We start from the raw sequence: 26,518 nt of genomic DNA, 5'->3' as shown, positions 1-26,518 counted from the left end.
GTGACTGAGTTACAGTTCATTTTCAGACGCATTTCAGAATGGACTTCACTGACAGAGAGAGGGCAGAACTCGCATCATGTTTATTTTTCTTTATTTGGCAAAAAGCACAACACTTTGTTTTTATTGTGAGTATACACAAAGAAAATAGACACGTAATAGAATCGAATGATGTATAACACTTATATGTAAGATCAAAATCAACAGAGTATTTTGAGTCTCTTTTGCACTGAAAAAAAGCAAGCTGGTCACAGCAGCGTGATCGCCGACCCCGGGGGGTTCAAATAAATGTAACTTGACTTGAGAAGGTAAAGGTTTTTACATTTTTGGGTGTTTGGTTTAAAGAGCATATGAATTGGGCTGTGCATGTAGGTAAAATTGTGTTGAAGTGTGAAAAAGTTTTGAATGTTATGAGAAGTCTGGCTCGGTGTAAGTGGGGTGCTAATAGGGATACTATGCTGCTAATTTATCAAGCCATGATCAGATCTGTGTTTGAATATGGGTGCTTTGTGTATGGGTCTGCTTCTAAAACTGTACTGGCTAGGTTAGATGTGGTACAATCAAGGGCTTTGAGGCTTTGCTGTGGAGCCTTCAGAACTTCCCCAGTCCCTGCACTGCTCATTGAACTGGGAGAAATTCCTTTATGGTTAAGGTGCATTAAGTTAGGGTTACAGCGCTGGATACAACTTACTGGGTGTAATCATACCTTCCCAGCAAGGTGTCTGTTACAATAGTTTTGCTGAAGGTAATAAATACAATATATTTTTTGTCAAAGTAAATTAGTGGGCTAAAAGCTGGGCATGGAACAGGGAAGTATTGATGGTTATTGAGGTATTGTAGGTAAGATGGTTACCTATGCCCTATTGGGTACTGCCTGAACTGAACATTGAGCTTGCTTTTCTTCAGGAAAAAGATAAGTGGGAGGTGACACCAAAAATTGTGGAAAATCTTAAATCAATCAGTAAGAATACTATGATTGTTTTTACAGATGGATTTTGATATCCTGTTAGGGTGAGAGTTGGATTTAGGGTGTATGTGGAGCAGCTAGGGTTGAAAATTGGCCAACACATTTCTGCTGGAAGCTCTGTTCTCAATACTGAATTAATGGCAATTCAGACAGTAGGGCATGTTTTCCTGGAATGTAGAAAGTATAGGGCCGAAATAAATATATTTTTTGTTAAACTGGCAGGACTTGGAGTTGAGGCTTTTTCAGTTTTTTCAGTTCTTCAGTTCTTGCATGACAAGGATTGTATGTAAGAATTTAGTGCAAACTTTGAGCTGTGGAGGGCAGTAATACGCTAAGCAGCATTTACACTGCCGGAATCATACAAGAAGTACTTCTCATTTGTCCGGTCTAATCTATGTTGTGTTTGTTTGCCTGTCTCCGTATGGATTTACATGTGGATCTGAAGCAGTTATAATTGTTAAAGACTGTCTTGGATCTTTATCTTCTTTGTCGTCCGTGTTACTACACCCAGTGTGACAGAAGACCAGAACTAGTAAAAGATACTGCTTTCACTGCCATAGCCAGGGAAGGACTTTCATTCATGGATTATTCCATTAAATTTTTCACCCTACAAATGACCTTAGATGACGGAACCCTGAAGTAGCTATTTTGGATTGGGGCTATTACCACTCTAGAGACTTTTCAGAGATGACAGAGGGAACATGGAGGGAGGCCATTCAACCCTGTTTGGAAAGTCTCTACCCCCAGTCCACACCAGTGTCCACATTATCAAACCCAGAGTCCAGCCAACCAAGACACTGAGATGACGCCAGCGCCCACCACAGATGGGAGCTTCTGCCTGCCGTGAATGAGGAGCTTGTGAGGATGACAACAATCACCCCGGTGCCGAAGCACCACAGTGAGTCTGACCAGGTGTGTGAGCAGGCAACATCGTTCATCACAGTGGGAGATCGATTGGAGAACAAGAGAATGAATTGAGCCCCGCCCACACTCCCGCCACTGTGAGTGAGTTCCCTTTCAGTCGCTCACGTTTGACGTAGTCAACGTGTCGACTGATCGGGATCACGCTTAGGGAGCCTGTCATCCTCGAGTATTGTTAAAACTAGCCAATGCACATTGAACTGCATCACACACTCTGCATCGCAACGCGGGTATAAATACGGAAGTGGATGCATGCACCAGTTGTCCTTCGCTTTGGAGCCAATCGGAATGTCGATGTCTCTGAAGACTGTTGTTGTTTTACAACGTGCGAGTGTGTAGGTGTTCTTCTGGAAGACTCTCCCAGTGCTGGCGTTTCTACAGTGAGTTGCAGCGGTGATCGCGAGCTACTGAAGCTCTCAACTGCTGTTTTAACAGCATTTCATTTAAGAGTGTTTGTTGACGGCCGGTTGAGTGCTTCACTGCAGGTTGTTCCCCTGTGTGCTCCGGCACTGGTGATGGGTCCCAATTCCTGAGCTCCCCGATGAGCTCCCCGATGAGCTCCCGTCTGTCGTGGACCGACCAGCCTTCTTGTTCGGGGCCCCTCCAGAGGACAGGATATCCATCGCAGCATCGGAGGGAGAGCTGGGCTCTGGAGATGACGACTCGGCTGCCCAAGCCAGATCCAGAGATGGCAGCTATGCTTAAAAGTGCCTTTGAGGCGGTAGTGCTCGTCTGGAATCTGCCACTGTGTCCCGAACCGTCTCGGTTGGATGATTGGTTTTTCGGGATGAGCCAGGCTGGTTATAAAAATTATCCGGTTCTCAGCCCGCTGCCCCAGTATCTTTCTTCCCTGAAGTGCATGAGGAGCTTACTAGGTCGTGGACAGCATCTTTTCTGCCAGAAACCACCTTAGTAGTTCCTCCCCCCTCACTACCCTTGACGGAGGAGCGGCAGGGTTACGAGGCTATCCCTCCAGTGGAGCAGTCTGTCGCGATGCAACTGTGTCCGGCGAACGCTACCTCATGGAAGGAGGATCCTCGTCTCCCCTCTAAGACCTGTAAGTTCTTGTCCGTCCTTACGGATAATGCTTACAAAGCCTGTGGGCAAGCCGCCTCCTCTCTGCATGCCATGGCGCTGCTTCAGGTCCACCAGGCCCAAGCACTCATGAACATGCACGAGAGTAGCCTGGACCGTGAGCTCATGGGTGAGCTCCGCACTGCAACCGACCTCACCCTCCAGGGCACGAAGGTTGCAGCTCGCGCGATCAGTCTGGCAATGTCCACCTTAGTGGTCCAGGAGCGCTATATCTCAGGCTCAACCTGGCAGTATTGAGGGATGCGGACATGGTTCGATTCCTGGACTCCCCCATATAACAGGCTATTCGGTGATGCAGTGGAGAACTTCGCCCAACAGTTCTCTGCTGCCCAGAAGTAGACGGAGGCCATCCGGCACATCCTGCCCCGACGGCCCGGTGCTGCCTCCATCCGTCTGCCTGGGGCAGGTCCTCCGCCTGCTCGTCGCCGAGGGCGTCCGTCTGCCGCCGGCTCCCAAAAAAATGGAGTCAGCGGTACCTGCATTTTCAAAGAAGGAGCAATTTCCTCTATTCCTGGGTCCCAAGAGGACCAGACTGGTGGCGAGCAACCCTGTAAAGCCTTGCACCCCTCAGCCACCTCTTGTATCGCCAGCCGGCAGTTGGGTGTGGTTCGAGGACCCGGTCACGCCTTCTCACACACTCTCTGCCATTATGTAGAGACAGATAAGTGTTGCACCACACACTCAGACCCCGCTTTGGTCCGCCCATGCTCATTACACTTCATTACACTTCGGCACTGGCTTCATTGCCGAGTCCCGAGGTGGCTTTGGCCAGGCGGCACGCTTTGTGTGACAAATACCCTGGCCTGCCACCAAACTCTCAGCCCGTGATCAGACCTTTTGTTTCTCCGGGCCAGACACCCCTAGAACAAGTGTTCACTAACACCGGCTGAGAGGCCACGTATAACGGCCATGCAGTAACGGGGGTCTGGGCGAGCCTCCAACTGCATTGGCATCCATTGCCTCGAGTTGCTAGCTGTACACCTTGCTTGATGCCGCTGCTCAGCAAGCCTGTACTGCTCAGTACAGCGACCATTGCGCTACGCTTCCCTCTTATGTCACAACTTGCCCGCCACCTCCTCCTGTGGAGTCAGAAGCTTCTGAGGTCGCTTCATCCACTTTAAGTTCCAGCCTGCTCAATCGTGCCGCTGACGAGGTCCTTACGACAGCCTGTGGCCTAGGGAGAGTGGAGACTCCATCCCCGGTGGGTCCAGCTGTTCTGGGATCACTTCAGGCCGCACAGTTACATCTGTTTGCCTCTCCGAATTCGTCCCATTGCCAGTTGTTTTCTCCCCTAACCAAGCGGAAGACCCTCGGCTCGGATGCACTAGCACACAGCTGGCCTACGCAAAGTTGCGTTTCCCCAGTGAGGAAGGAGAAGGAGCAGGTCTTCTTAGTTGCCCCTTGACCCCTTCCTCATCACCCCCAATTTTGGCAAGTGCTGCATACATGAAATGCCCAAAATAAAAAGGTTACTGCTCATAAGTAATTCTGAATAGAAACATAACACACATACATTTAGAAAGCCAACCCTTGAGAGTTTATAGTTCAAGACTCAAAATTAACCAGACTGTTATTAATATTGAGATATATAAGCTCAAACATATTTTGAACTAAAATAATCCAGGATCACCAGTGATCCCTGACAGGTAAGGGGTTAATGGCCCAACTGGACCTAATTTCCCGAACTTATGCTCTTCTCGACAGCCCCTTCCTGACCCATTCCTCTGAGACATCTCAGGGACGGGGCACCATTGGCACCCGCACCAGACCTCTGGAAACTTCATGTCTCGAAGCGGAGGTTCTAGGTATCTACCTCAAAATGATCATAGATACCATCACTTCTGCGAGAGCACCCTCTAAAAAATTTGGCTTGCTTACGACCTGAAGTGGTACCTGTTCGTTGAGTGGTGTTCTTCTCACCAAGAAGACCCCCGAAGGTGTTTGATCATTTCCGTGCTTTCTTTCCTGTAAGATGGGCCGGAGCGAGGGCTGTCTCCCTCCGCCCTCAAAATGTATGTTGCATTTATATTAACGCACTTCATGATGCAGTAGATCCAGATCCGTGGGGAAGCATGACTTGATCGTCAGGTTCCTGATGGCGAGCAAGGAGACTGAATCCACCTTGCGCCCCCTCTATACCTTCTTGGGACTTATCTCTGGTGCTACTGCACTCAGATAAGCTATTGCACTCCCTTCACATGAAGCCAGTTTCAATGTAAGCACGGTTCGAAGTGTCGGCTTGCTGCGCCATTCCCCTCCTATGGACTGGATACGTGCGCCATTCTTGCTCCAGTGAGTTCTTCTTTAGCCGTACCCTGTTGAGTTCCTCCACACCCTTCGGCATCAGACGTGGCGGAGCGTCCGAGGCCAGGCCTAACACTTGTATGCACTGGTGGAACCTGTGCTAGGCTGGGTCCATATGTTGTGATCCTTACGGTGATCCCATATGTGTATTCTTCCACGGTACGGCTCCCTGCGGCGAGCCCGTGTCTTCCCTTGGCAGAGCCTGCTCTGCCATCACTGACTGGTTGTGTCTCCCCCCTCTTATAGGCTGAAGCCACCTCAGTGACATTCCATATGTTGTACTGCCCGGTAATCGCCCAGTCCACATGTTACCTCCCTACGGGCAGAATGTGGCTTCCGCAGCGTATTCCTTCCAACGAAGGTCAACGCTTTCCCAGTGGTCTTGTGGAACAGCAGTGACTTCCCTGTCCTAAGCCCTGTCCTATCTACACCTCAATAATCTGGGGGAATCAGGAGGCTTTGTCTTGGCACTGGAAGGTGGCAGCACTAGTGGTGTTTTAATAGAGATCCCGATCAGTCGAGGCGTTGACTACGTCGAACGTGAGCGACTGAAAGGGAATGTTTCGGTTACATATGTAACCCTAGTTCCCTGAAGGAGGGAACGGAGACGTAGTCCCGTCGCCACTATTGCTGGACCACCGCTGATTCCGAGCGAAAAACAACTGGTGCACGCATCCACTTCCGTAATTATACCCACGCTGCGGGGCAGAGCGTGTGATGCAGTTCACACACGCCAATGTGCATTGGCTCGTTTTAACAATACTCGAAGATGACAGGCTCCCAAAGCAGTGATCCCGATCAGTCGACACGTCAATTACGTCTCCATTCCCTCCTTCAGGGAACGAGCGTTACATACGTAACCGAGACGTTTCTGTTAGGCTCTATGAACAGTTGCTTTGAATTTGGAGAGGATATTTTTTTATAAACACTGGTGGGGAAAGAGTTCAAATGTATTTCTGGGTTAAAGTGACTCAAAATAATGGAGCATGTCATAATCACAAAATGTATGAAACTGTTGTGTTCACAATGTTGCTTAATTAGCCTACTTTACTTTTAATGTAATAGCTGTCACAGATACAGAAGGAGATAACACAGGTAAGTAGAATATCACTGGTATTTATTTGCAGGAACCGGGAGTGATAGCAGGGGAGAGTCAATGGTGAGTATACTGTGGTCATATAGTTAGAATCACACTTAGCTGGATGATAATAGGTTTCTATATAGAGAAAACACCCTTTGTACTTTGAGACTTTGGGACCTAATTTATTCTTCTTTTGAAATTGTGATTAAAAAGTGTTTCAGGGTCATTTTACTGAATGTGTCAAAGCATTTATGATGTCCCTGTCTATTTTAATTAGATTTAATGACGTGCATTTAAATCTGTTTGTTGAATAATAAAATTACAAAGTTAATATAAACATGTTATTTTCTCTCAGTATGATTTGGACGAAACCTTTCCCATCATATGCTGTTTTGTATTTTGTTCAGGCTTAAGCAAGATTATATAACATTTAGGGGCAAATATACAGGATAGCAAACCAAAGCTTGAGGCTAAAATGGCAAATATCTCCACAGCTACTGTAAATTTTCCAGGAGAACTAACATAAGAAGGGATGAATGTGATCCATACAGCACAGAATATTATCATGCTGAATGTGATGAATTTAGCCTCATTGAAGTTATCAGGTAGTGTGCGAGCCAGGAAAGCTAAAATGAAGCACAAGACAGCCAGTAGGCCAATATAACCCAGAACAGCTGAGAAACCTATTGTAGATCCCAGACTGCACTCAAGAATGATCTTTTCCTTATAATATTTCATATTTTTGTAGGGAAATGGAGGAGATATTGTCAGCCATAGCACAGAAATTAGAACCTGTATAAGTGTAAAAGCAAGAACACTGAGTCGTTGTTGTGTAGGCCCAAACCATTTCATGACATTACTTCCTGGAAATGTAGCCTTGAAGGCCATTAACACCACTATTGTTTTCCCCAGAACACAGGAGATACATAGGACAAAAGTGATCCCAAACACTGTGTGACGCAACATACAGGACCACTCAGTGGGCCGACCAATGAAAGTAAGTGAACAGAGAAAACACAGTGTCAATGAGAAGAGCAGCAGAAAGCTCAGCTCTGAGTTGTTGGCTTTTACTATGGGGGTGTCATTCTTGCTGTAAAACAGGATGGCCACCAGCACAGTTAATCCTACTCCAAACAGTGAGAAAAAGACTAGAACTATACCCATAACTTCCGTAAATGACAGAAACTCTACAGCCTTTAATACACATTTATTTTTCTCAGCATTGGACCAGTAATCCCCTGGACACCGCTTGCAGTTATTTGAATCTGGAAAGGAAGTCGTGATCACTGTAGTTAGAAACGAAAAGAAAAGGGTATTTATGAAATCCTTTGCCTGAAGTTTGCATGTAGAAAAAAAATATATATATAAATAATTTCCTTTGAAACAATGAGATGGGCTTAACATTACCTGTCTCATTACTGATTTCTCCTTCTGCACATGAAATACAGTCATAACAGCAGACAGGTCTTCCTTTCTGTGCAGCCTTCCTAGTGCCTGGAGGACAGCTCTCACTGCACACAGACCTTGGCTTCTACATAGAAAGATACATTATGCATAGCTATTTTAATGTAAATTTATCAATATTACTGAGTATTGAATATTTGAATAATTAAAACATGCAAATATGTTATGGGAACTATTGTGGGCTGATAGACAGTGACATTTTTTTTTAACAAAAGTAATTTGAATGAAATAAAATTGAAACTTTCAATTTGAAAGTGTTGTTACAGAAATTCAGCACCAGCACTACCATAGTACTGTCCCTTTGCTCAAAATATTCCCAGTAATATTTCCCTGTAATAATATTCCCTCTGCTGTTTAATGTTTGATCATGTTTGATAAGAGAATGTTTAATCAGATACATCAAGAAGTAATGTTTGTTTTCCAATATGTTCAGTTGATTCTTAGAGATTTCATATTAATTTATTTTACATTTATTGGTAATCATATAATTTACATACTGAATGTGAAATGTGTTTTGTGTAAGCCAAGAACTCAGATCCTGGAGGGCCATTGTCCTGAAGAGTTTAGCTCCATCCTTAATCAAACACAACTAAAAGACCTAACCTAAGTCTTCGAACAGTTTGAACAGGTTAATTTGAACAGGTTGCACTGTTTATTTATTTATTTTTTCCCCATCTGGTAACCTTTGTGTCTAGGACTTTTTCCCTCAGTTTCAACAAACCCTGTAGTATAAACATGTTATTGCAGTTTACCTCCAGCTGTCCCCCAGCCCAGATTATGTTTTCAGAGTTAAGCACAAAGCGCTGGTGAGGTGGTAGAGAGGCATCATAGTATCCCACTGTTTTAAACTGGACTGATCCATCTGAGTCCTGCTGCCAGTTTATGACTTCATATTGAGCTACTGCAGAACCAGTGCCATCAAACCACACACGATCTCCCATCTTTACAGTGAAATTTACCCTTTTTAGAGCCTCAACAACCTATTGAGAAAAGGGCATTTTAAACATCTCCCTTTCGGTCTATAACTCTCTTTTTTAAAAATGTATTACCTGCTGAGGTTGTATTTTCAGGCCTTTTTGACAACCTTCCTTTTCTTTACACTTGAGTAGACTGTGTAGTGAATGAGCCACAGCATATATTGCTTTGTAGACATTGCTTGCATATCTTTGTTCAGGCACATCTTCATTGTCACTTTTCAGCAAAAGCAGATCCTGATATATGTTGCAACTTAATGCATATTGAGAAGAATTTCTCTCAACCTGTGAGCATGGAAAATCTGTGTCCCAGAATGATTTTATAACATAATCTGAAAAACCTTCAATATCAATTTTTCTCACTGCAAATCCCAGTGACCCTCCCAAAACATGAAAGCTATTTGGACTGATCAAACTCTTTGCAGTTATCCATGCCTCTACACCAATCATTTGAAGGTTTGTAATGTTGTTAGTACTTAGCTGCTCAAGCAAATTTTCCATTTCAAAACTAGTAAGAAACGCAACAATCACTTTTGCAGTGCTATTTTTAATTGTGTCCACCACTTGGCGAAGTTTTTCAGGTTCTGTTCGGTAGAATTTCACAGAGTACTCCACACAAATCCCCTCTTCCTGAGCTGTATTCAGAAATATGGCCATTCCATTGTTTCCATAGTCATTATCACTGTTCACAGCTCCCACCCAAGACCAGCCAAAGTGCTTGATTATGTATGCAAGTGCTCTGCTCTGGTGGTAATCACTAGCAATAGTCCTGAAGAAAGAAGGATAATTTCCCCTGTTGCTGAGACATTCACATGTGGCTGAGTGACTTATCTGAAAAAGAAAGAACAAGAAACAGTGATACCATCATCAGTTTACAGACCTTCATTAGACCAACTGTGTAGGCAGACCCTTACCACTGGAATTTTAAAAGGTCCTGTAGTTCTGGAAAGAATCACTGTGGCAGAAGACTCTGTTTCTCCTATGATAGCATGTATAGGAGCCTGTCCATTGCATGTGTCCTCAGATGCAAATTCTTCACCATTCATTAATGATATAGTTGCACTCATAGAAGACAGCCTTGAACCACAGGTATCATAAATTCTATAACCAATTAAAACATTTGGAAGCAAACTTGGACTTTTGTTAATCTCGTGAATGGCAAAGGTCATGGTCTGAGCCATCCGGAAATCTCTTAGATTTACACTGTGAAAACATTTAACAAGTAGGCAAAATACCAAAAAACAAAAACAAAACAAAAAAGTATTAAACAAATACATGGAAAAGTAAAGTACATTTGTATTCTTTTTACATTTTACATTTGTTTCATACATTAAATTTAATATTCCAGATGTCATTGTAAGTTGCTGCTATAAATTTATAAACATTAATTGCAGCATATGCAAATGATCATATTAAACGCATTTTCTTCTGTATTGTTTTTCAACAAGTTAAATGTAGCAAACCTGGAGCATGATAGCAGCTGAGGTTTTAGTGTAAACTCAAATGAAGGTAGTGTTTCTATACTTCGGATTGGAAAAAGTGCTCCAATAGTTACATCTCCATCCTTCGAAAGCAGTGGGTACTTCGGGTCTCCCATCATTCTGCAAAGAGGCTTTTCTGCTTTTGCCTGAAGTTGAATAAAAAGCAGAAGTGTGTAAAGAAAGAAAAGCATCCCAAGGATTGAGCTCAACTGCAGATGTCAAATGCAAGTGACCTAAAATAGTTTTTTACTTTTATAGATATATGGATGATTGATTATGGACGTAGCCAATGACCTCACAGGGTAAGACATGAGGCAGGTAAAATTGGAGTGGAACATAGTCTAAATAATATGATGGATTTATTATCTCAAGCAAGCAAATGCAGTAAAATTGTCAAAAGTGAAATATTCACTTTTGTTCTGTGCAATCATATTTTCATTATCGAGTATCTAATTAAGTTTTTGAATTACCTAACCAGTTTGATGCCTCTTACTTCTTACCTCTTATTTGTTTATTATTTTCCTACAGGTTTAGGTACCTTTGTATATATATATATATATATAATTATTATTATTTTTTTATTTTTTTTATTTTTTTTTACTCCGGTAGAACAGATGTACATTATAATTATATTTGGCATTTTAGATACTGACTAATATACATGATCAAAACGATTATCTTTCATCAGCTTGTTTCTAAAAAAAAAATCTTCTAGTCCTTGGCTTTTGAAATTCTAAGAGATCCAACAACCATATCACTAAGTTATGTCTTACACATTAACCCTTAGGGGTCTAAGCTGTTTTTGGGGTCCTTGAGATGTTTTAACATGCCCTGACATTTGTGCTTTTTTAGTTGCTTATAAAAATATTAATGGCAAAGGTGTAATTTCAGCACAAACAGGGCTACCATAAGATGTGAGCAACATGTATTTACATGTTTGTATTTTTGAGTGAATAATGTTTATGCATGGTTATTGAAAAAACATAAATAAAAAATAAAGTTTCTGAAATAAGGCCACAAAACACATACAAACTAAGGCCCTGTCCCATTTCTCCCCACTTAAAACTTCCACTTGGTTTTGAGTGCCCTCGAAAGTAAAGTCCCCTCAACGAGGGAAGTGGAGTTGAAGATCTTTCCCTATGAAATGGGACACCACTATATGCAAATTAGCGCGGTAAGCCTCACTACGTCACGCGCAAACCTCACTACATCCCAAATAAATAGCAAATTAACAGGAGAGAACTAAACCGATTTTTGGTCAAAACAAACTGATGAGTGTGAATACATGCACATAACTATCCCAGTTATGATCAGGATATAAGTATCCATAATAATATGCTAGAAATCTAATAAAGTAATCAAATGTAAAATAACACAGCATAGTTTATTATAGACAGATTAATGCTTATTAAAGCTAAAGTTATTCATTCAAGAGCTGGGAGTAATTTTCTCTTTGCCTTTAGTTGTTTTATTCACATTAAAGGTAACGTACACTCACCTAAAGGATTATTAGGAACACCATACTAATACTGTGTTTGACCCCCTTTCGCCTTCAGAACTGCCTTAATTCTACGTGGCATTGATTCAACAAGGTGCTGAAAGCATTCTTTAGAAATGTTGGCCCATATTGATAGGATAGAATCTTGCAGTTGATGGAGATTTGTGGGATGCACATCCAGGGCACGAAGCTCCCGTTCCACCACATCCCAAAGACGCTCTATTGGGTTGAGATCTGGTGACTGTGGGGGCCATTTTAGTACAGTGAACTCATTAGCTGTGTCCCAATGTGAAGGCTGCATCCTCCGAAGGCCGTATTTGAAGGACAATTGGCCGCATTTGAAGGCCGATGGCGTCACAGCGGCGCGACGAAGGACGTCCCAATTCAAAGGCTGCATCCTTGGAAGGTGCATTTGAAGGCCGATTGCGTCACCGCGGCGCGATGAAGGCTGTCCCAATTCAGTTCTGCATCCTCCGAAGGCCGTATTCGAAAGCCGGTTGCGTCATCGTGACGCGACGAAGGCTACCCTGATTCAAAAGCGACGCCAAATGCGTCCTTTGTTTCCTCGTGAAAGGAAGGATACATAAATGGACACTTAGCGGCCTATCCTACCCTATTCTACCCCATAACTCATTGCGCGCCGTTGACGACAGCATTTATTTATTTTTAAAGGCGGCCGAGACTAGAGATCGGTGGTGGACAGCAAATTCACATTTAAATGTAAGTATTATGTTTTCATTTACTTAAATAGCTAGCGAAACCGAGTTAAAGTTTATTATAAACTTCATCTTAACTCCTTCGTCACCATTGCGTGGCTTCATTTGTCAGGTAGTTTGAGGCAAAACTTGTGCTAATATTAGTTTAACGACCTATTTGTAATATTTGTACTAGTCTATCTCACTTGTGTATTATAAGAAATATCACTCACCCTATAAAGCCCACAACAATAAGAAAAGCAGTTGATAAGGCAATGGGGTTTCACTTTTATGTGTTTGTGTAGTGCTGTCATGAAAGCTATGTGGTTTTAACCAAATTTGAGTATATAGAAATATGTCTTGATGTGTCATATTTTGCAGTGTTAACAATGCACTTAAGATTGCACCCATGTGTTAAGCTTTTTTAGAGCAATTCAGAAAAAATAAAAAAATAAATAAAATACAAAGTACGAAAGTTAATACACACGTCTTTGCTGAAATGTATTGTGCTGTTGTTGTTAACAAGCCATAGTTCATTTGCTCTGCCCTTAGGATTGCAAGTGTCCTGGGACAGGTGAGGGTGTGAGTGGGAAACCCACTGCTGAAACTTGGCCCTGGTTTGTCCTCAGGGCCGAGTTCAGCAGTGGGTGCCCACGGTGAGGAGGAGCCAGCACCAGCAGCACCAGCACGAAGGCAGAGGCGAGGAGAGGAGGGAGAGGATGGACAGGCTGTTTTCTCTTCTTGAGAAAATGATTGAAAAATATATATTTTTTTCTACATATTCTTGTTTAACTTTTTTCCCTTTTATTTTTTAAAAGGAAAGAAAAAATCTGTACATTATTTTTATGCAACTTTAAATGTGTAAATAAAAGAGAATGAATTGTTCTGGACATTGTTTATTTTTTTGACAGTCATAATTTCTACATGAAACAAACTCTTGTATACCTTTTTTTTTTTTTTTTTTTTTAAATTGGTAAATGAAAATCATTTGTTCCACGGGCTACATTAAAGTACTTTTTCCAACTATTAACAACATACGTTAAACATATCAAAATCAACAAACATTTACAGTACATAAAATAAGAAAAAAATTATGTAGACTTTTATTCAGCTGAGCAGGGAGACCCTGGAGCTGCTGGACTGGAATGGGCTGCCCCTGGTAAGGCCTCTCTGCTGGTGGGACATCATCTGGGATGGCTTCCAGAGTGTTTGAGTGCATATTTCCACTATCCACTAAGTTGTATACCAATAGGTTTGCAGGGCTGACTCAATCGATGACTGCCATGTCACTGAGGTCTTTTTTTCTTTTTCAAAAAGAGTAATTTCTGAAAAAAGTACTTTTAATAACAAGTTTTTAGTATCAAGAGTAAAACTAGAGGTATGTATTCTGCAGGGGAAAAAACTCCTTGTCAGGGTTTTTATTATAGTTTTGTATTTATATTATGCTACTACTGCATTTTACTTCGGAATATTTTCAAGGTTGTTACATTATATACTTTTGTGTAGTTTAATGTAAAATCATATGTGAGGGAAAACAGGTTCAGTAGGTTACTTCACATTTGTACGTGAATATTTAATGAAATATGCAGTTCCGAAAATTAAAGTAACAAAATGTAGGTCTGTTGTCAATATATTAACAAATTGTTGCTAACTACAGCTGCGTCCCATATCAAAGGGCGCATCTGAAGCGCTCGGACCGGTCTAGCCTACGGAGGATTGTTCTTGTTCGCCTGGCAACCGTGACAGCTGCCGATGACGAGCGCGAGAAATACTGGACTCTTTTATATTTAATTGGGTTTTATATTCAAACAGGGCTAAACCGAAAATACATGATCCGGCAGCGCTGGGGCTGAAACATCCTCACCATGTCCTCCAGTAAAATATAAAACATAAAAATGACAATAGCCAATTCTGGCTCCATAGCTGTTTACTCAATTAGGCTATATATCAAATGAATTATCAGGATGGCAGCTGTCCTCTCGCACCGTTGAGGAGCGATGATCAGAAACACCTGGTTGCGCAATTAGGAAATCCCATGAAGGCTACATGGTGCATCCTTCGGAGGACGCATAGGCTGCATCCTTGAAGTCTTCAGTCCTTCGAAGGATGCAGCCTTCACATTGGGACACAGCTATTGTCATGTTCAAGAAACCAATTTCAAATGATTCGAGCTTTGTGACATGGTGCATTATCCTGCTGGAAGTAGCCATCAGAGGATGGGTACATGGTGGTCATAAAGGGATGGACATGGTCAGAAACAATGCTCAGGTAGGCCGTGGCATTTAAACGATGCCCAATTGGCACTAAGGGGCCTAAAGTGTGCCAAGAAAACATCCCCCACACCATTACACCACCAGCCTGCACAGTGGTAACAAGGCATGATGGATCCATGTTCTCATTCTGTTTACGCCAAATTCTGACTCTACCATCTGAATGTCTCAACAGAAATCGAGACTCATCAGACCAGGCAACATTTTTCCAGTCTTCAACTGTCCAATTTTGGTGAGCTCGTGCAAATTGTAGCCTCTTTTTCCTATTTGTAGTGGAGATGAGTGGTACCCGGTGGGGTCTTCTGCTGTTGTAGCCCATCTGCCTCAAGGTTGTGCGTGTTGTGGCTTCACAAATGCTTTGCTGCATACCTCGGAGTGGTTATTTCAGTCAAAGTTGCTCTTCTATCAGCTTGAATCAGTCGGCCCATTCTCCTCTGACCTCTAGCATCAACAAGGCATTTTCGCCCACAGGACTGCCGCATACTGGATGTTTTTCCCTTTTCACACCATTCTTTGTAAAGCCTAGAAATGGTTGTGGGTGAAAATCCCAGTAACTGAGCAGATTCAGACCGGCCCGTCTGGCACCAACAACCATGCCACGCTCAAAATTGCTTAAATCACCTTTCTTTCCCATTCTGACATTCAGTTTGGAGTTCAGGAGATTGTCTTGACCAGGACCACACCCCTAAATGCATTGAAGCAACTGCCATGTGATTGGTTGATTAGATAATTGCATTAATGAGAAATTGAACAGGTGTTCCTAATAATCCTTTAGGTGAGTGTATAATCATTAGCAGGTTTATTAGACGCTGCCACTTTAAGACCGAATGCAGATCTATTAATAATACACATTTTCTCCCAACTATTCCACAACTAACTCCCATTTAAGACATAAACTGTGTTTAAGTGAATCTCCAAACCGGTCATTTAGCCATATTTTTGTCTGTATTTGATCGTTTAGACGCGCACATGAAACCCAAAGTATAGTTTGCTTGTCTAGTTGCAGTCCGTTTCCGAACGCGCGCCGCCATGGGAACAGGGTCAACGTCTCTTGCACGGATCATTGTGCTTATAATAGCTCTTTTTACAATCAAACACCTCCCGCAATTTAGAATCAGCAGACACTGCATTTTACAACAATCACTGATTGTGCTCAGTGCTGCTTGGGTTTAACGTTAGGGAGAAGTGACAGCGCGCTGTAAAGAAAAAGATGAAGCACTAGACGAACGCGGCTAGTTTTTAATAGTTTTACTTCACATCTTATTTTTATAATCCTTGGAAGCCAAAATCGAAAATAAAATTAGATGACCTACTCAGATCAGATGTATATTTGATGGGCAGACTCTCTCGAAGCACTCGGCAGATATCATGAACATCGTCAGATAGATAGCTTCGTGAAATATTTTCAAACATTAGTGTTCAAAATTTAACAGTCCATTGGATGTGCATCAAACTAACATATTCCAACATATTTAGACATTTTAACATGCTTATTTGCGAAAATATACTTACTTAAATGTACTAATTCAATTTTACATTTTTACATATTTTACAATATACAAAAATAATTACCGGCTTGCTGAGTCCGCAAGGTATCCTGGGTAATTTCATCTTCCACTTCGTTTTAAGCCTGCATCAGACCGCACTATGTTTTGAGGGTTGATTTTAAGGGGAGAATAGCACTCCCCCTTGCTCTTTAGAGTATTGGGACACCCTACCCCTACACGAGAACGCGCAAAAACAAGGGTTAGGGCAGAAATCTAGGGTAAGGGGAGGTATTGGGACAGGCCCTATGTGTCCACAAGACGTTTGCCTAATGGGTGTTTTCGCCTAGAGTTTTTCATTCAAAGTGATGTGAAAATCTTCCTGCCAACTCATTCACATAAAACAATACATTGATTTAAATTTTGTATGACACTTTTTGTTTAGAAAGGCAATATGCGTGGGGGCATGAATGATCGTGAATAATGCTGTGATTCAGACCTGAGCCTTTCAGTCAGGTATGTCACTGAGAGGGAACCACAAGAAAGAATGCAAGGACAAAATACATTTTCCACAAATTTTGTATGCATGCAAAATACCCATGTATAATATCTAAGGTAAACATTTCTAGTAATTGTGCAGTTAATTATCATACTGTATTTTCAGAAAGTTTTGGAATATTTATCCTCTCCCCAAATTTGTCTCTAATAAAACACAAAAATAAATAATTTAATGAGAAGGCTTATATTGACCTATTAAGATTTTGTTTACATATACCTTGCAAATATATATTTTTGCAATTTTATTAAATAGTTTTCACATGTAAATCAACAACAATTACAATTTAAACAATATTTCAAGTGTAATCTTTCTTTGTATGAAAGTGTAATCTTTCTTTCAATGATAACACCACTCAGCCACAACAACCTTAGCTCACGGACACAATCTCGGCTGAGCCCTACCCACAGAGCTCACCACAGACAGACTGTGACATATTAGAACTGCTCCAAGATTCAGCACCCAAGGACGACTTCCTGGAAAACAGCCAGGGAAGCAAGGACAGCATATTACAGCCTCCGGAAACACCAGAGCAACAGCCCCTCTCACCAGACACATCCCTCCACTTCTGTGCTTCTCAGAGAAAATGGAATAACGGGTGTATGCTGGAACCAAATTATCCCACTCTTTTGCTGCAGATGCCCAGATGTGGAACTCAGTGTGCCTGTATCTTTCCCTATATATGTTCTATTGCATGATAGAAAGTCTAAGGCCTTCAAAAGCCGTACAGCAAACCCAACTAATCTAGTGCCTATTACAAACTAAGATTGTTGTGGGGACAAAAAGTAAGACTGTTAAGTTAGCACTTTTAAACATCCGCTCACTTAAAAATAAATTAAGCTACTATGCCAGCCACAGCTGGAACTAGCTTCCAGAAGAGATCAGATGTGCTCCTACAGTAGTCACATTCAAATCCAGACTCAAAGAACATCTGTTTATCTGTGCATTTAAATGATTGAGCACTGTACCACTGTGCGACCGACTGATTACACTGTATTTTATGTCTGCATTCTCCTTGTGATTCTAAACTGGATACTGTTGCAGGACGGGAGGCGAGGGCGGAGCAGGTTGTGCAGGCAGCCAGGGCGGAGCAGGCTGTGCAGGCGGCCAGGGCGGAGCAGGCTGTGCAGGCGGCCAGGGCGGAGACAACCCTTCAGGCGGCCATGGCGGAGACGACCCTTCGGGCGGCCATGGCGGAGCAGACAGTTCAGGGGACCCGATGCCCCCCCAAAAAAATTTCTTGGGGACAGCTATAGTGTTCGGCTCAGGAACAGACACCAGCTCAGGAACAGACACCGGCTCAGGAACGTGTGCAGCCCACACACACATCACATGGCTGTGGCCATAATGGCCAATGATGCAGTCAATGAGGGCTCAGTTTCAGGCATGGCAGTGACCATCTTGTCCGAAGACACAGGTACCGCAGACATGGCGTGAACAGTCTCTGACTGGGCAGGCTCGATGTGAACAGTCTCTGGCTGGGCAGGTATAACGTGAAGTTCGGGCTCGGCAGGACTGACATGAAGCTCGGGCTCGGCAGGGCTGACGTGAAGTGACTCAGACTTGGCAGGGCTGACGTGAAGTGACTCAGACTCGGCAGGGCTGACGTGAAGCTCAGGCTTAGAAGGTATTGTTGGATTGCGGGGCTCCTTGTCCACATAACCCACAGTAAAAAAATGAGCCACTCAATAACAAGGCATAGTCAATAAATCCTGCTAGCAAGCCTCAAGGACCATCATAAACCAGTTTGGAGTGGTAATAATCATTGAGCCCATAACAAAAAAAGTAAATAAGTGCGAAATCTGGAAAGTCGGTGAGGTATGCAAGGTCTAGGAAATCTCAGGTGTGGTCCTCGAGTGGTCGGTTACCTTGACGGAGTCGAATGAGACGTACTGCTGGATCCATAATGTGGTCAGCTCTTCTGTTACGTTTTGGATGAAGCAGAGGAGGAAGCAGGATCCAAGTGCAGTAGTCTTTTATTGAATAAACTCAAAACTTCACAAATACAAACGCAAACTCAGGACTCAGACTTGGGAACGGAACAACCACCATGGTGCAACAATAAGAACTGACAAAGACTGAACTAAACACAGGGCTTAAATACACAGACAGACAAGCTAAACAAGATAACAAGGGGGCGTGGCTAATAAGAACCATCTGGGGAGACTAATCAACATAACGGGGAACTGCTAAACATGGGACAAGACAGGGGAACACAGACATGAATCATGACAAGAACACTGTGGTGACTAGTACAGATTACTGGTCTGGATTGGTACAGATTACTAATCTGGTGGGCTAATCCACAGTACTGTATTGAGGTGAAAATGTATCTCTCTAGAGACGTCTAGAGTTATATATGCCAACTGAAAATCCACAGAAGAATACTGACCGTCATGGGGAAATCTCAGTGTCAAAATAAGATACACCAGTGTTTTGCCAGATGAGAAGTTTATTCTGTGTATCATCTTTTTACTATTTTAATTCATTTGAGTCTAATTCATTTTATAACTCTATAATTTATCTCTTTTAATTACTTTTATAACTGTTTTAATTTCCCCAGCTTTTATTTTGTCTATCTTCTCTGCAAAGCTCTATGAATTGCTATACAGTAGTGTGATAATTACAATTCCTTTCTATGTGAAGCTTTTGAATAACTGTTTGAATTTTACTTACTTTAATTTTGTGATTATTTTTATTCCTCTCTATGTAAAGCACTTTGAATTGCCATAGTGTATGAAATGTGCTATATAAATAAACTTGCCTTGCCTTGTAAAAAGCACACATTTTATCATACGTATTTCAAAGTTAAGGATTCATTATTCTGAATTGGAGCAAACACTATAATACAATCTTAGTTGATAATTCAATATAGCCTACCTACTTTATTTTTGACAAAAAATCCCATACTATATATTAAACATATGAGCAGAAATTGGCGAACAAAAGCTTATTTGATGTGACAGTAGTCTATTTTACTGTAAAAACTTTAGAATCTATCCAAAATTAGTTAAAAAAAATCTTGTCCAAACATACATATTTCGTCTGTAACATATTGTTTTTATGATATATTAAAATAGGGCATATAAATGTTAATTTGCAGTTCAATGCATTGCTTATACAAAGACATTTTATTTCAACATATTTCAGTCGATTTTTACTCATCTCAGTATAGCAATATAGTTTGGTAAAAGCTAAACTAGTAGATGTGTTCACATACATGTAAAAATAGCATGTTGTAAGTGCCTGTAGTAAACAACAGCGAGCATCTGTACCGTTCATTCACACATAGACATGCGATTAATATTTAAACAGTCTTTTTGCAGTTTACATACACGATATCGCGATTAGAACAAAGCACTTAAGAATAAAGAACTTCTTATTCACAATCCTCAGCTGGATCCGTTGCTCCTCGAAATGAAAATTTTCTAGGATTATATTACTATTACTCTATTACATGAATCTGATAAAACTTGATGAGTTTTATTGACCTAATGTGGGCGTTGCAGGTTTGCATGGATTGCCACCAGATAATTTGCGTTTCAATAGCATGCGCTCTCCGTGGGCGTGTTCACATTAGCAGATAATGAATTGCCATGAGAACGACTGACATCTCTCTCTTTTCATACAGATTACATAAACAGAGAATATTTGTTTTCGTTTTGAATTTGATCATTTAAAAGTAGACACTTAAATGATTATAAATATATATTGCTCTTGCCTGTGTGACTAGTATTCACTGAGTTTTGTTTAAATTTAGAGACGTGCTCCAGAAAAAAAAGTTAATGGAGACGGAGAGGCAGAAAGCACACCCTGTTTATTTTCTTTATTTTACAAAAGCACAATGTTTTGTTTCGATTGTAAGTGGACACATAAAAAGGTAGACATTTAACAGTTTATGTTTTCATATTTCTTAAGTCTGTATGACCATAAATGACGGAGTATTTTAAGTCTATTTTGCTGCTATGTGAAAAAAATCAATCAAAACGCGCCTGCGCGTTTGTCGACCCCAGAGGGTTAACTCAAATAAGAATGCATATGTTCTACTCTCTCTCTCTCTCTCTCTCTCTCTCTCTCTATCTATATATATATATATATAAATATAAATATGTAACCCCTCAGGTCCTACTCGCCCCGCGATGTGCGGGTCTCGAACCCGGATCGCCGGCGTGATAGTATGGCGTGCTAACAAGGATGCTAAAGACCGCAGTCTATAAAGTCAATTGCAGGTGCACTTCTTGCTATCAGGGGAATGATGTTTACCTGCACAGCTGGCCTCCGTTACATTCACCCCCCAAAAAACTCATTCCCATCCGGGTCACAGGACCAATGTGACAGTGTGACAATGTGCCAGCAGCGAGAGATGTGAGACTCTGTGACAAACACGACCAAAGACTAGTTAGTATACTTCATCAACGTTGCTCACGCAAGAACGCCATTGGGTGCCCAGTCGGGGCGTGGACGTTATAAGGACGTTGCTGCCATTCGACTGGTAGCTCATTGTTAGTCGCACTCGAGTTAAGAGCTCTGGGATCCCTCCTCTAGGCCGATGATCAAATGTGTTTTAGTGAAGTTAACAAGTTTAAGTGAACGTGCTATCAATTGTAACATCTGAACACATTTAATTATGTCTAACAACATATCCTAAGATTGTGGAGCATAGGGGTGTCCTGCCTCTTTATTTCTCCTCTTTTCTTTTTATATTTGTTTTGTTTGTTATTTTGGCCTCAAGACACCCTGATGAGATGCTCTTTATTAGGACCCGAGCACCGATGGTGAGAGGACCCTATTGGATCTGCTCCGTTTCTTATTAGGGCCCGAGCACCAATGGTGAGAGGACCCTATTGGATCTGCTCCGTTTATTACTCCGTTTGTTTTCCTTAGGATTATTAGGGCCCAAGCCCTGAAAGGGCGAAGGCCCTATTGTTTTCCTTAGGATTATTATTATTATTAGGGCCCAAGTCCTGAAAGGGTGAAGGCCCTATTGTTTTCCTAAGGATTATTTATTAGGGCCCAAGCCCTGAAAGGACGCAGAGCCCTATTGTTTTCCTTAGGATTATTTGTTATTTACTATTTTATTTAATTTTTTCAAGGATTTTGCCACTTTTTGGACTTTGCACACAGGTCAGAACCATCAGGGCCGGCCTCAAGCTGGTACCCGAGCGTGGCAGGGGGGCTCGACAGCGCCCCCTGGAAAGGGTTCCAAACACTTGTCCATATATCAAACATGCTTGCTTGTAATAATATGAAACTCGGTACAAATATAGTTTTACTATTTTTCTAAGTTTTACGCCAGTCAGCTATAATGGGTTGTTTGGAAAAGCATGCTGTGGATTTTTATATACTCGTCCTGGGGAATTCATCCGATCACTACCAAACTCGGTCAGCGTGAAGTCAAGACATTGAGGATGCTAAATTGCGAACGGATGTTTGATATCTTGAACGGTTTGGCCGTGGTGAGGAAACAAATTCATAGTGAGAAAATGAAACAGAAAGTGTGTTATAACTTAGTTTTACCTACAGTTGCAAAACTCGGTACGTATATTGTTCTCATCAAGCCGGACAACTTTCTAATTTACAGTCATTGGCTCCGACCAACAGGAAATCAGATATTTAGGGCCGAAGCCCAGAAAGGGCGAAGGCCCTATTGTTTTTGTAAGGATTATTATTATTAGGGACCAAGCCCTGAAAGGGCGAAGGCCCTATTGTTTTCGTAAGGATTATTAGGGCCCAAGCCCTGAAAGGGCGAAGGCCCTATTGTTTCCGGTAGGATTATTAGGGGCCAAGCACAGAATGTGCGTAGGCACCTATTGTATCTGTTGGCGTACCAAAAATAATTCTTCTTTTTCTTCCGCTCTGAGTCTATGGCAGCCCATAGAACCGATCGCGGGAAAGTTGTAATGGTTTGAAATCCTGAAAAGAGGACAGTCCCAACATTAAATACACCAATTTTGGTGTGTCTAAGTCATTCCCTCTAGCGCCACCAACTGTCCAAAGTTTCACTCATGTTTATTCTAATAACTTTTGAACCACAAGGGCTAGAAACAAAATTCGTTTTTCCTCTGATTCCTGACCTCATGACGATTCTCCGTCATGAAAAGTTTTCCGCCATTTAGAATTTTCCGAAAAAGCTACTTTTTCGAACTCCTCCTAGGCCGTTGCTCCAATTTCCATGAAAATTGAATCAGATCATCTACAGACCATGCCGACAAAAAGTTATGGAATTCAAGTTGATTCGCTTAGCAATTTTCGAAAAAACCCACAAACAAATTTTACGTAGCGCTTGCGAAAACAGACGTAAGGCTGTATCTCCGCAACGCTTTATTGGATTCAGACCAAAGTTGGCACATGTCATCACAAGCATGACCTGAGGCTACATGCTGCGTTTCGGCGCAGCGCCACCTACTGGTCCGGAGATATGAAAAATGGCTATTTTTGCTTATAACTTCTGAACAGTTTGCCCAAAAATCATCAAATTGGTCTCGTTAGATTCAGGCCAACATGCTGAGTCGACTGATATCCAATTTGACCATATCGGCCATTTTGGCTGTCGGCCATTTTGAATTTTGTGCTAAAATGCTGTATTTTAAGAACGCATGAATGGATTGTTACGAAACATGGTATGGGTCATCAGCACGATGCCCTGAAGGAGCGTGAGAAGTTTCGGAACAGCGCCACCTTGTGGTCAAAAGTTATAACAACATTTCCAAAAAGGCTAATAACCTTTGAATCAATCTGCCTATTGAAATGCCACTGGTCTTAATAGATTCCCTGGGTCACGCTGAGAACATAGATACCAAGTTTGCCATATTTGGCCGAACTTCCTGTCCGCCATCTTGATTTTTAGTCAAAACCTACTTTTTCGAACTCCTCCTAGACCGTTTGTCCGATTTTCACCAAAATCGAATCGTATCATCTCCACACTGTACCGACAAAAAGTTATGGAATTCGTGTTGATTCGTCAAACCGTTCTCGAATACCGCGCAAACAAATTTTACGTTGTGCTACAGCTACAGATTTAGTGCAAAAGTACTAAATCGCCCATAACTCCTAGACTCCGTTTGTCCTAGACTCAAGTGTCTTACACCAATGTGATCCCTGGCTCAAGGCGGACAAAATGGCCATCTCCAATTTCAATTTAGGCCCGAAAAATGTTCTGCTATGTCAATTTTTTTCCGAAACCTACTTTTGCGAACTAGTCCGAGGTTTTTCGCCAGATCGGAACCAAACCAGTCTAGGACATTTCTCTGGACTCTCTAGATCAGTAATTATCGAAAAAAAGATGAACTTTTGCATTTGGGTGGCTGTAACAGGGTCATTTAGAAAAGGGGCGTGGCAAAATACACTAAAAAAGCCTATAAATCCCAAATGAAAACTCAGAACTTCACCAAAATTGATGAGCATATGTGTCAGAACATGGTGAGGAAGCATGCAGAGTTTCATGGAGATCGGACCATAGGTGGCGCTATAACTGGCAAAAAGCCTTCATTCTTATTAGGGGTTCAAGCATGAAATGCTGAAACCCTATTGTAATTGTAAGGATTCGTAAAACGCATCGTGCAGGCCAAACCGTAAGGCCTAGAGACGTGAAACCTGGCCAGATGGTAGGCCTCAATTTGGGGACAACCTATCAGAGTATGACCCCGAATGGCCCATAGGTGGCGCTACAGCGACCAAAAGTACAAAATCGCCCATAACTCTTAGACCGTTTGTCCCAGGATCAAGTGTCTTATATCGTTGGAATCCTTGGCTCAAGACGGGCAAAATGGCTATCTCCGATTTTGATGGCGGCAGGGAAAATTTTCTGCTATGTCGAATTTTGTCCGAAACCTACTTTTGCGAACTAGTCCCTGGTTTTTCGCTCGATCGGAACCAAACCAGTCTAGGACATTTCTCTGGACTCTCTCGATCAATAGTTTTCGAAAAAACGTAGAATTTTTGCATTTGGTTGGCTATAACAGGGTCATTTGGAAAATGGGCGGGGCAAAATACAGTCGAAAGCCTATAAATCCTAAACAAAAACTCAGAACATCACGAAACTCGCTGAGCATATGTGTCATCACATGGTGAACAAGCGTGCCGAGTTTAATGCAGATCGGACCATAGGTGGCGCTATAAATGGCAAAAAGGTTCCCTTATTATTAGGGGCCAAGCACAGAATGTGCGTAGGCACCTATTGTATCTGTTGGCGTACCAAAAATAATTCTTCTTTTTCTTCCGCTCTGAGTCTATGGCAGCCCATAGAACCGATCGCGGGAAAGTTGTAATGGTTTGAAATCCTGAAAAGAGGACAGTCCCAACATTAAATACACCAATTTTGGTGTGTCTAAGTCATTCCCTCTAGCGCCACCAACTGTCCAAAGTTTCACTCATGTTTATTCTAATAACTTTTGAACCACAAGGGCTAGAAACAAAATTCGTTTTTCCTCTGATTCCTGACCTCATGACGATTCGATTGCACCCAATGACGTCATTTTCCGTCATGAAAAGTTTTCCGCCATTTAGAATTTTCCGAAAAAGCTACTTTTTCGAACTCCTCCTAGGCCGTTGCTCCAATTTCCATGAAAATTGAATCAGATCATCTACAGACCATGCCGACAAAAAGTTATGGAATTCAAGTTGATTCGCTTAGCAATTTTCGAAAAAACCCACAAACAAATTTTACGTAGCGCTTGCGAAAACAGATGTAAGGCTGTATCTCCGCAACGCTTTATTGGATTCAGACCAAAGTTGGCACATGTCATCACAAGCATGACCTGAGGCTACATGCTGCGTTTCGGCACAGCGCCACCTACTGGTCCGGAGATATGAAAAATGGCTATTTTTGCTTATAACTTCTGAACAGTTTGCCCAAAAATCATCAAATTGGTCTCGTTAGATTCAGGCCAACATGCTGAGTCGACTGATATCCAATTTGACCATATCGGCCATTTTGGCTGTCGGCCATTTTGAATTTTGTGCTAAAATGCTGTATTTTAAGAACGCATGAATGGATTGTTACGAAACATGGTATGGGTCATCAGCACGATGCCCTGAAGGAGCGTGAGAAGTTTCGAAACAGCGCCACCTTGTGGTCAAAAGTTATAACAACATTTCCAAAAAGGCTAATAACCTTTGAATCAATCTGCCTATTGAAATGCCACTGGTCTTAATAGATTCCCTGGGTCACGCTGAGAACATAGATACCAAGTTTGCCATATTTGGCCGAACTTCCTGTCCGCCATCTTGATTTTTAGTCAAAACCTACTTTTTCGAACTCCTCCTAGACCGTTTGTCCGATTTTCACCAAAATCGAATCGTATCATCTCCACACTGTACCGACAAAAAGTTATGGAATTCGTGTTGATTCGTCAAACCGTTCTCGAATACCGCGCAAACAAATTTTACGTTGTGCTACAGCTACAGATTTAGTGCAAAAGTACTAAATCGCCCTTAACTCCTAGACTCCGTTTGTCCTAGACTCAAGTGTCTTACACCAATGTGATCCCTGGCTCAAGGCGGACAAAATGGCCATCTCCAATTTCGATTTAGGCCCGAAAAATGTTCTGCTATGTCGAATTTTTTCCGAAACCTACTTTTGCGAACTAGTCCTAGGTTTTTCGCCAGATCGGAACCAAACCAGTCTAGGACATTTCTCTGGACTCTCTAGATCAGTAATTATCGAAAAAAAGATGAACTTTTGCATTTGGGTGGCTGTAACAGGGTCATTTAGAAAAGGGGCGTGGCAAAAT

At 42.0% G+C, this 26,518-nt stretch overlaps 1 protein-coding gene and 1 long non-coding RNA gene across 2 annotated transcripts; one reads left to right on the top strand and one right to left on the bottom strand.

The window, feature by feature from the left end:
- Nucleotides 1–6,716: 6,716 nt before the first annotated feature.
- Nucleotides 6,717–10,475, bottom strand: LOC309508350 (extracellular calcium-sensing receptor-like; the record flags this gene model as incomplete). The annotated part of the gene is made up of 6 exons (XM_082182940.1): nucleotides 6,717–7,630; nucleotides 7,773–7,896; nucleotides 8,582–8,809; nucleotides 8,879–9,634; nucleotides 9,718–10,006; nucleotides 10,267–10,475. The coding sequence occupies 6 exons, from the start codon at nucleotides 10,473–10,475 to the stop codon at nucleotides 6,717–6,719; spliced, it is 2,520 nt and encodes an 839-aa protein (XP_082039066.1).
- A 1,574-nt stretch (nucleotides 10,476–12,049) lies between these two features.
- LOC309508579 lies at nucleotides 12,050–13,371 on the top strand. Its single transcript, XR_014209569.1, has 2 exons — nucleotides 12,050–12,502; nucleotides 13,030–13,371. It is a non-coding gene; the product is annotated as an uncharacterized lncRNA (long non-coding RNA).
- The last annotated feature ends 13,147 nt before the right edge of the window (nucleotides 13,372–26,518 follow it).

Source organism: Leuciscus leuciscus, assembly GCF_965113295.1.
Source record: "Leuciscus leuciscus genome assembly, chromosome: 10".
Lineage (NCBI taxonomy): Eukaryota > Metazoa > Chordata > Actinopteri > Cypriniformes > Leuciscidae > Leuciscus > Leuciscus leuciscus.
The sequence above is the reverse complement of the archived record's forward strand: the minus strand, read 5'-3'. Positions and strand labels throughout refer to the sequence as shown.